This window comes from Herpailurus yagouaroundi, unplaced genomic scaffold (genome assembly GCF_014898765.1).
Source record: "Herpailurus yagouaroundi ecotype Mexico unplaced genomic scaffold, PumYag 220, whole genome shotgun sequence".
Lineage (NCBI taxonomy): Eukaryota > Metazoa > Chordata > Mammalia > Carnivora > Felidae > Herpailurus > Herpailurus yagouaroundi.
The window spans coordinates 2,896,952-2,907,649 of NW_024412451.1; the positions used below are offsets into that span (position 1 = coordinate 2,896,952).

Here is a 10,698-nt window from a genome sequence, read left to right on the forward strand (position 1 = left end):
AAGAGGGCGTTAGGTAATGGGGAGAAAACGGGTCCCCCCCCAACATCTCTTCCGCGTAGCGTCTGTCCCAGTCTTCGGCAGCGCTTTCCTGCGACCGCAGACTGGCAAGCCAAAAAAAAACTACACTTCCCAGAATACCTTGTGGTTGGCCGTTCCGGAAGTAGGTTTACGGTCCACCAATCAGATGCCTCCGCGGGAAGCTTGAATTTCTAACTAAAGTCTGCGGGGAGGGAGGTAGCCGCGAGGCCGCCGCCCCTGCCTCCACCAGTTCCCAGGGCTGGTGCCCTTGCGGAGCCCAGCGGCTGGCTTCCTGATCTTGCAGGAGGACCAGCAGTTCCTGGGCGGCTATTTCTGGAGGGTAGATTCGGAAGTGCCTTGAAGGCTCAGCCTGGAGAGTTTCTTCATACAGGCTCTGTGTCCCCTAATAAGTTTACACTGGCCGGAGTGGATTCTGTTCGCCGCCACTCAGCGATAATGGGTACACAGGGAGAAGGAGATGCGGAGGCGGGCAGAAACAGAAAGTGATTCAGAGAGGTACGCAGAGATTCCCCCCACCCCCCCCCACCCCCAGCGGAAGCGAGCAGAGAGGCAGAGCCCTGGAGGGATACAAGGAGATGAAATTAAAAAAAAAAAAAAAAAAAAAAGAGGTGGGTGGGGGGAGAAAAAGAGCGATGGAAGGAGGCAGATGTGATGAGACAGACACCCAGAGAGGTACTGAAGGTAAACTGAGGCAGAGAGAGAGACAGAGGCAAGGGCAAGGGGGCCAGAAACCATGTGGCCGAGCTTTCTCCAGAATGCTGCAATGGGGCGTTTTGGCGGAGAGGACACTTTAGAAAGACTAAGTCACAGTTGGGGATAGGAGGATGGAGGGGACCCTGGGGAGGTCTGTACTTGCCAGACTCCCCAAGGCCTGGCCTGCTGATGGAGAGTTTTTCCAGTAGACTGTCTCTTCCCCCTCCCAGCCCCAAGCTTCAACAGCCCTGACTGAGGAAAACAGTAGTGTCCCTGAATGCACTCCCCACCTGCCTGTCACTTGCCCCGAAGCCCACTTCACTTGGGGAAGGGTGACCTGGTGGGTCAATCACCTTTGATGTCTGAGGCAGATGCCTGAGGGTAGAGCAAGACTGAAGGGGGAAGAGGAATGGAGGGAACAGAGAGACTGTCTGCAGGAGAGGGAAACGGAGTGGAAAAGAGAGGGGCCTGAGAGGCAGAGAGCTGGGGAGACTGACGCAGCGAAGAGGGAGCCCCAGGGGCAGAGAGAAGGGGACCCGGGGAGAGAGGGGGGCGCTGAGCCAAGCACACCGGCTTTAGGATTCCAGAAAGTGGACCCAGACGACCTGACTCCTCTGACTAGTTGTCCTGGCGTCACTGATGCCCCTCAGATCTCTGTTCTCTTCCTTTTAAGGTTGCCGGATAAAATCCAGGATGCCCAGCTACCTTTGGATTTTAGATAAGCAACAGCTAATATTTAGTGTGAGTATAGCTCCAACATTGCACGGGACATATTTATCCTTAAGGAAAATTTTTTTTTTTAATCTGAAATTCAAAGGTCACCGGACATACTGTATTTTTATATGCTACATCTGGCAACCGCTTAACCGACTGCGCCACCCAGGCGCCCCTAACAGGCTCCAGGCTCCGAGCCATCAGCACAGAGCCCGACGCGGGGCTCGAACTCACGGACCGCGAGATCGTGACCTGGCTGAAGTCGGACGCTTAACCGACTGTACATCTGGCAACCGTATCCCCATCCCTGTCTTGTTTCTGTCTCTTGTCTGTTTCGTGTTTCTGCTTGTCTTTCCCTCTCTGCCGGTCCACCTCTACCTTCTCTGTTCTCTCCAAATGACCTTGCTCTGATGTGCTCTTTCAGAGCCACTCCCGGAGACCCCCATCCCGGACCCAGGCCCCGCTCTTCCCTCCTTCCTCCCCTCCCAGCCCTGCCTCAGGGGCCATCTCCCTCCTCCAGGCAACTCCTTCTTTTTTCTTCATCTGTCTTCTCATTGAGGCCACCCTGCACCCCTAAAATCCGCCCCCCCCCCCAGAAGAGAAGGTTTGGAGGCTTTGAGGGAGTCAGGAATCCCCCATTACTCACCTACATCCTGACCTCGTCTCCTCTCCTTTCCACCTCCTGGGTCAGAGAGGTCAGAGAGATTCCCAAAGTCACACAGCAGACTAGAGACCACACTCCACCCTCTCCCTCAAATCCCTTCGAAGTTCCCAGCTTCCTGGTGGAAAAGTCCTTGACTTTTCCAGAAAATGGCCTGGCTAGGCAATATTTCTGAATACCAGGCAATACTTGTGGGCCACAGACCAGGACCAGACGTGCCTGTGGGGCCAGGAATGGTAGACTTTTGAGCATCGACTGTGTGCTAAGAGGTGCGGATGTGGCTTTCGGGCTGGCAACACGAGAACAGTGACCTGTCAGGGCCATTGCCATGTCCCTAGGCCTGAGAACATAGCAGGTGCTCAATAAATGTCTGCGGAACAAATGAATGAATGGATGGTTGACTGAATGAATGAAAAAAAAAAAAACAAAAAACCACACCCCGAGCAGCTGAGGACTCTTCTCCACGTCTGCTACTTGCTTTCTCACTTTGTCCTAGCCTCAGTTTCCTTCCTCCTACCCCCCTCTCTCGGTTTCTGTTCTTCCCTAGAATCCTTTTATTGTTATTTTTCAGTTGGAGGGGTCTCTACAAGTGACCACCGTGTGCTGAGCATCTCTTCTGTGTCAGGTACTGATGGGGTGATGCGCTCGTGGAATCCTTCTGGAATATTCCAGAAGGTAAGTACACTTTTGTAGGGTATTTTCCATACGTGGAGACTGAGACCCAGAGAGGAAGCGAGGCGCCCCGGTCACACCGGAACCAGCCCGTCTGGCCTCACCCTAAACCTGTCTCTCCAACTCCAATGCCATTCTTCCTCGTGCTTGGGACATCATCACCTGCCCAGCCATCTCTGACACCTCCAAAATGTAAGGGGCTTGGTATTAAACGTTTACCACAGGGGTTGCAAACTCAAATGTGTCCAGGGGCCAGGCAGGTGACAAAAACAGAGTGTAGGGTGGGGGAGGGGCTGATGCTGCCTGCCCTGGATGAGGGGTAGTGACTGGACCACTCCAGCCAATTCTGGCCACGTGGCTATCACCAGAGATGGTGCATCTGATGCCTCAGGAGGGTCCTGCAACCCACATTTTCGGAAGTCTCCCAAGGTTTAAATGCTGGCACCAAATTCACAGAAACCGCTGCTTGGGCCCAACGAGATCGCGTGTGCACCAGATAGGCCTGCTGGCGGATGGTTTGCAACCTCTGAATTGGTTTTAGTCCCGCATGCCAGGTTCTGTGCTAAGGAAGAATCTCCAGATTTTCCAGGAGAATCTATGCTCCATGAAGGCAGAGCTATCTGGGTCTGTTTTGTTAACCGCTTTATCTCCAGCACCCAGAATGGTGCCTTATAGATTGTACCTGCTCAGTATTTTTTTTTTTTTTTTAAGCGGATGGTGTATTGAATCCTAATATCGACCGTAGAAATAACATTAAAAACGTCTCCGTTTCATACATAGGGAGATGGAGGTTCTGAGGGACAAGGGCCCAGGGTTACATAGCAGCACTGGGATCTGAATCCAGATCTTACCTGACTCCAAAACCGTAACCCCAGGCTATCCTGACTCTGCTCGGGGCTGTGCGTTTGCAATGCTGTGCGTGTGGACTTGGGTCCAGGAGCGTCTTTGCGCGGCCGTCGTGCTGAGTATATGTGGTGCAGGTAGTGGCGTCCACCCTCCTGATTGGACACTGAGCCCCCCCCCCCCCCGCCCCAACCTAAACCTGGATGCTGGCTCCCCTCTGACACATTTGCTCTGGGTGCTGGCCCAGTCCAGAGAGAATAATCCACCCCTCCCCTCTTTCCCCCTCCTGAGCCCATCCTCAGGGGTCCCCCCACCCCCTCCCCTGGATACCCAGAGCCCTCGAGGGAAAGGGGGAAAGAATTTAGGATGAGGGTGGAGGTGTGGGGAGGAGGGAGAGGGAAGGGGATGGGTTAAGAAGGAGTGTGTGATGTCAAGCAAAAAAGACAACATTAGACACAGATGCTGAGATGGCGTTTATCGCGGCAAAAAAAGGTGAAGTCGCCGAGGGAGGGGGGGGAGGGGTGTGGTGGGGGCCGGGGTGGGGGCCATGGAAGCTAATACATGGTGCACTAGGTCACACGACGGACACTGGGGGTGGTGGGTGGGGGGGGGGGTGGGCGTGGCCCAGGCATGGCAATGTGGGGAGGGGGAGGGGAGAGGGCCGTGGGCCCCAGCCAGGAACTTCTGGAGGTGGTGGGGGGGTGGGGGGGGGGGTTGGTGGGGAGGTGGGCGGCTTCTCTGGTCGCAGAGGATGGAAGGAATCAGTTAGAGGGGGTTGAATGGAGGCACTGGAGGCATGGCCACATGGCGGATGGTCTGGGCCCAAGACATGGAACGTGGGAATGTGGGACAGCGGGCAGCGGGCCAGCTCTGGGCTTGGGCCTTTAATGTAAGGACTGGGGATACCCAAGGGACCTCACAGGTCCTCCAATCCCCCCATTGTCCAAGAGCGAGAACAGGCGTGGGAGAAGCTAGTTTAAGGTCCCCAGTAAGGATTTAGCGGTCTGTTCTCCGTAGACAGTCATCCCCTCGCCTCCACTCTCCTACCCTGTCTGTCCCAAACAGAGAAAGGGGCAGAGATGCTAACTCCACTGTGATCTCACTGAGGCTCCCCAGGGAACCTGGAGGACCAACCCATTTCATAGATGGGGACAACCGAGACATCCCGTCAGACTACACCTTTGCCACGCCTCTCCCACCTCCCCGTGGAGGGGATCGGTGCACCGCATTCCTCTGGGAGTGATACTGATATCTTGAAATCCTCGGCACTGGGGGCAGGTGAGAGGACCCACCTTGGGATTCTCCCAAATGTAACCGGAATGTGGGCCATGCCTCCAGGGGCCTGAGATGTCAACACAAAGAAAAAAAAATGACTCCCCACGTCCCCTGGCTCAAACCCAGTACAAAAGTGACTATTTACAATGAAGGGATGGGGAGTGTGGGGGGAGGGCACAGATAAGACTGGGGCCGGAGTCAGCGCTCCGCTTGCAGGAGGCCACGCCCCTGGCCCCGCCTTTGAAAGGGACAAAGCCAAACAGCAGAGATATTTATAAAGGGTCACTCTCCCCAGGGCGGGGAGGACCCTAAGGTGAGGGATGGGGTAGGCCATGGGATGGGGTGCGGGTGGGGAGGCATGGGCGGTGGGAGGAGATGGAGGAAAGGTAGCTGCTGCCCCTCGCCTCCCCCCTCCTCCTCGCCGGACACACAGTTTTCCGTGGGATGAACACAGAAAGGGTTAATCAAAAAGAGTTCGATGAGCGAGTCTGACGGTCGAGTGGGGCGGGCTGGAGCAATGAGGCCGCAGGTCCCGGTGGCCGGTGGTGATGGAGTCACTTAGAATATGAGAGGTTGGTGGTTTTGGGGGGGTGGGGTAGGGAGGAGGAAAGGTGTGCGGGAGGGGGATTAGGCGGTCCCCCCCACTTATCTCTGAGAGACAAGAATGTCCTGGACTGGCTGAGAAGGGGTTAAAAAAACAGCAACCCCCCCCCCCACCCTTCCCCACCCCCACAGAGACGTTCCCCATCTCCCTCCCTGCCACCCAGCAATCCCCAACGCGACTGGCAGGGGCCACTGAGACGGACCTGACGCACACCAGCCGCGGCGCCACCGAGAGAAGCCCCTCCACCACGGCGTCCAGACAGCTGACTGCAGTGTAGAGGGATCAGATAGCAGGGCTGGGTGTCGCGACTCCACGAGAGCCGTAAACTTGTGTCCCCGGCCCTCGGTGCCCCAACTTGGGCATCGCGATCCCGTCCTCCCCATCGTGACATCCGGTTCAGGCTTTCGCGATAGCCGGCCTCGGAGTTTCAAAGTCGGCGCGGGGCAGGGGCGTGGCCAACAGCGAAGGCCTGCCTGGCTGTCGCGAGAGGTGGGCACCCAATCAGCAGCCTGGACGCCCCGAATAGCCAGCCTCGTCGCCGCTCTTAGTTAATACTTTTTCCACCGCTCCGCGTATCACGACCTCGAGTCCTGGTCTTGCCACAGCGACCATCAATGCAGAGGAATCCCCTCACTTTCCAAACGGTAGGCCACCAATCAGAAACGAAGTAAGGAGGGTGGGGGATGGAGAAGTAGGCAAGAGAAACGGAAAGAGGGGAGAGTGCGGGACTTGGGGGCTAAGAAGGGGAGAAGAAATACCACTCCGAAAAGTGGTGCCATGTTCTTCCAAGTCTAGGTCCCCAACGGTCTCTAAGTCTGACTCTTACCAAACTCCGCTTGGGATACCCATAATTCCCACCTACAAGTCCGGGGCAGGCTAGGGCAGATAAAGGTGGCACACGATCTTCACCTTCTGATCCCCTAATAATTATTGCAGTGAAGCCTCCTTGCCCATGCAGAGATGGTTGGGACAGGGCAGAAGAAGGTGGCTGGGGCAGGTTGGCTCAGAGGCCCCTGAGACGGGGGATGAAGGAGGTGAATTTGGCACATTGAACCCCTTCTCGTTAAGTGCTTTGAGGTCCTTCTCTGGAATCCAGCTGGCACCTGTCCCTCGAGGCCAACAGAAGAGGGGTTGAGCTTGTCCCCTCCTCCCCAATTTCTACAGAATTGCCTGAAGGAGGCAAAGTGGGGTTCTCCCCGGCTGGTGGAATTTGGGGGGATCCAAAAGGTTAGGGGTTAGCTGAGAGGGAGTTTTTTTTTTTTTTTTTTCTTTCTTTTTTTTTTTTTTTTCTTACAAAGATTCTAAGAAAAACTCAGGGTGGGAGGGGTGAGGAAGGGGGACCCAATTTAGCTAAGTGTCCACAGACTTTTTCAATGCCTCTTAGGGGCCTCCTCAAAGTGAGATGGCTCCATTTCTCTCCTCTCTATCTGAGGTTCCCTCCCCCCAGAGCGGCTCAGTTCTAAGGAAGTTTGGCACTTTTTTGTTTTTTTTTTAATTGCTGGGGGAATGGGGGAGGGGAGAGATTTGAGAGGGTTGAGAAGAGGGCGAAAGACAGATTTAGACAAAGATAGAGACAGGACAGGTAATGATGGGAGCCACAAGGAGAAAAAGGTAGAAAGCTATAGGGAGCCCAAGAGAGAGGGAAGTTCTGGGGGAAGATGTTGGGAGTTACAGGGAGACAGTTTAATGCAGCAAACACTTATTAAGCACCTACTGGGTGCTGAAGAGCAGGGTGCAAGGAGGCCACTCAGAGTCTCTGAGATCTGATTGGCTGACAGGGAAGAGGAGAAAAAAAAAGAGGCGGTGGGTTTTTCAATGATCCCCATCCCTGACCCCACATCTGTGTCCCCTCTGGACACACTGCAGCACGAAAGATTGAGGTCAGAATGCAAAGAGACTTTCAAGGGTTGGGGAGGATGGTGGAGGGGGTTTCCTAGGGTAAAAATGGAGAAAGGTGTGTGGCTCTCCACTCACCAATCTGGTGAGTGAACTAGCTCACTGAGCTAGCAAACTACCTTTCAGATACCCCTGGCTGGTGGGGTAGGGGGGTCCCCGAGAAATGTGAATAGGGAGAGGGTTGTCACACACATACCCCAGGGGAACGTTTTTCGGGAGGCCCAGCCTCCAGAGACGTGTCTGTGTGACAGGACTACTGGGTCCTGCTGATTGGGACCCCGACCCCCTTGAAAGGGGCTATAGAAAGCATCTGACAAACCAGGGCAGCTGAGGATGCAAATGATATGCAAATTAGCGCTTTCAAATCCCACCTCCCCACTCCCAGACCGTGTTTTACCTCTCCCTGGCTCCTTCCCCTCCTCATGGGGGCCTGGGGGGCCGCAGGGGGATATTCCAGCTAGACACTGCAATACCCACTATGGGTGGAGATAGTGCGAAATACTGTAGGGTCTTTTGAGAGGTGGAGGGGAGCAATGGCCCACAGGGCCACCTCCACCTCCAACCCCAAGAGCCCGCCCCCCCCGCCCCCGCCCCCTGCAGAAGATATGTACAAAGTTACATCAAGAATTGTTTTGGCACTGGAATCTCCATCTGGGTTCAGTCTGGAGACTAGGGGTGGGGGCAGCAGCGATGGGAGGTGGGGGATGGGGAAATGGGGCCTGCCCCCCACCCTGGAGATGAAGAGGGCATGGAAAAAAGTCACCCTAGTGCCCAAGCTACAGCCTCCCATTAGGTGGAAGGGGCGGGGTGGGAAATTCAGTGCAAGGTACCTTGAAGGCTATTGCTTTCTAGGGATTTTCACATTTTGATTTGGGGGTGGCTCTCTAGCGAGGGGCAGGGGTCTCCCAGGCTTTAGGGGTGGGAATTGTCTCTGGCTTTTCTTCTCTCGTGTGGGAGAGAGACGAGGAGGCCTGATTCCCCCAAAGCCATGGGACAGAGAAGGGTCTGGAAGACCTAGGAGGGGAACAAATGGGGGAGAGGATGGGCATGGGTGCCCCTCCCCCAGAGATGCTGATGATGGAACCAGGGCACTGGGGGCCCTGCTTTGGGTTGGAGGGAGCGGAGGTGGTCTCCAAGGGAAAGGGGGAGATGGGCGAGGGTAGAGGTGGGTCTCAGCTATTCTAAGTCCATAGCGTTGTCAGGCCCTGAAATCTCAGCCCGCCAACAAGGCCTTAGAGCAGACCACAGCCACAGTGCTCAGGGAAGCCACTCCCAAACCATCTCTCAGGGCTGCCTGGCTTGACAGACTCCATCAGAAAGAACATTCTAGCGCCTCAGGGCCCGTGGTGAGAGAGCACCAAGACACTCGGATCCCTCCGATACTACTAAAGCACTCCAGCTTGCTGGAAACCACAAGCCAATCTAAACTCTCAGACCACACGGAGCATTCCAGCTCAAGGGACCCTGCCGTGGCTCACTGAACTCTACACTGGGGTCATGATGGCCCGACAGAGCCACCACACGTTTGGCTCACCAGACTCAATGGAACAAAGCCACGCGGACACGAGCATGCACACAAGAGGCGGGGTGGGAATGGGGGTCTTTAACAGCAGTTTTCACCAGCTCCATCTCCCACCCCTCGCTGCCAGGTGGGTTCACAGACTTGGCGTGTTCGGATAGAGGTGACCCTGACAATACTGGGTCTTTTTCCTTAGAGTCCTCCAGATAAGATCCAAGTCCCACCCCTCATTCTCCTCCTAGGAAGACCCCCGGGCCACGACCCACCAAAGAGGGGTGCGAGTGGAGAAGGAGTGTCAGTGACTGGCCATGGCCCAGTACAGGAAGTGCATGCTCCATCCCAGTGACGTCACGGGAAATACCCTGGAGATCCCACAGGAAGTACTTGCCCCCATGATATCCCTGAAGTAGCCTTCAAGGAAGGCTCACTGAGACATCATAGGAAGTACCTGTCTCTTCTATCATCACAGGAAGTGACCTCTGGGGAACTGCTTCCCGTGACATCATAAGGAGTGCCAGAAGCACCCCAGAAAGTACTTGACTCAGTGACATCCCAACAGAGACCTTCATTCCCATCACTCTAAGTAAAACCACCGAAGATGCCACCGGAAGTTGTTCCAGCCCGTCGCAAGAGTCATGCCCACAGGACTGGACCAATCCCAGAGCCGGCCTCATTCCCAGCAGGCACTGCACACCGCTCCCCCACCACAACAACCTGACAACAGAACAGTGAACAGTCCCACCTAGAAGGGGCAATTCCAAGAGGGGTAGAGCCGCTGAGAAGATCTGGGAACTCTGGGGTCCCTGCTCCGAATACCCCATTTCAGCTCAGATTCCTCGGCTACCTCTACTCCCATCCCTTCCTTCAGATCTGGAACCGAAAGCAGGAGAGGTGGGGTGTTGTTTTGGGGAGGCCCCTCATTCCAGGTGGCCCAGAGGCTCCCTCCCCTCCTCCCATATGGAAACAAAAACTTCTAAAGGTGAGGGGGGGGGGGCGGAAATCCTTACCAAAAAAACCAAACCAAAACAAACCGAAACAAACAAACAAACAAACAAAAAAAAACAAAACAAAAAAGAAGTAGAAGAAAAGGAAAAAAAAAAGAAAAAAAAAAGGAGGGAAAGAAAGAGAAAATAACGCTTTGTTTTCTATTAAAATCAACAAAATGCAATATATACAGATATCACACAGACCTGGGCCCTGGGGAGAGGAGGGTCAGGCCCAGTCAAGCATAGGGAGGGAAGGAGGGGTCAGTTCAGGGCTGGGGAGGGAGCTTCTGGGCCCCATCCCCAGCCAGCACTCAATCCTGCCTATGACTACCAGAAGGGGGGGTGCAGTCAGGCCTACCCCAGCCCCATCCCACGAGGAGCAGGACTACACCGAGCTGAGGTCAGGAGTTGGGGGTGTGGGGGAGGGGGAGGAGAAGGAAGAGGAGGAGAAGGGGCAGGAAGGAGGGTGGGAGCAGACACCACAGGCCTCATCCCACTTTCTGGGGGTTTGAGGCCCTCACTCCCTGCTCGTAGGTGACCCGCTGGCTGATGAGGTATTGAGCGGCTTGCGTGGCCGCAGGGCTGCCCGTGATGGTGACCCGCCGGTTCCGCGTGCCTGGCAGGAACTCCCCCTTCTTGGAGATCTGGATGCGGGCGCCCGTCAGCTCCTGGTACTCCACCAACGTCTTGCCCCCTTTGCCCAGGATGGCCCCCACCAGGTTCTCAGGCACCGCAATCTCCACCAGCTCCTTGGCACTCTCGGCCGCCAACTTCTCGGCCGTCAGGAAGCCCCCGG

General features: G+C 55.5%; 1 protein-coding gene and 1 long non-coding RNA gene across 4 annotated transcripts in view; one reads left to right on the forward strand and one right to left on the reverse strand.

The window, feature by feature from the left end:
- The first annotated feature begins 253 nt into the window (after positions 1–253).
- On the forward strand, positions 254–9,916 carry LOC121018643 (uncharacterized). 3 transcript variants are annotated; one of them, XR_005785257.1, is made up of 4 exons: positions 254–534; positions 1,406–1,473; positions 2,679–2,782; positions 9,159–9,916. It is a non-coding gene; the product is annotated as an uncharacterized LOC121018643 (long non-coding RNA). The 3 variants fall into 3 exon arrangements; XR_005785259.1 differs by lacking the exon at positions 1,406–1,473; XR_005785258.1 differs by lacking the exons at positions 254–534; positions 1,406–1,473; positions 2,679–2,782 and adding an exon at positions 6,024–6,145.
- A 121-nt stretch (positions 9,917–10,037) lies between these two features.
- NOVA2 (NOVA alternative splicing regulator 2) overlaps positions 10,038–10,698 on the reverse strand; it is a 25,932-nt gene continuing 25,271 nt past the window's right edge. The window contains exon 5 of the mRNA XM_040457925.1: positions 10,038–10,694. Coding sequence (XP_040313859.1) covers positions 10,391–10,694 — 304 coding nt within the window. The 3' untranslated portion in view covers positions 10,038–10,390. The remainder of the gene's footprint in view (positions 10,695–10,698) is intronic.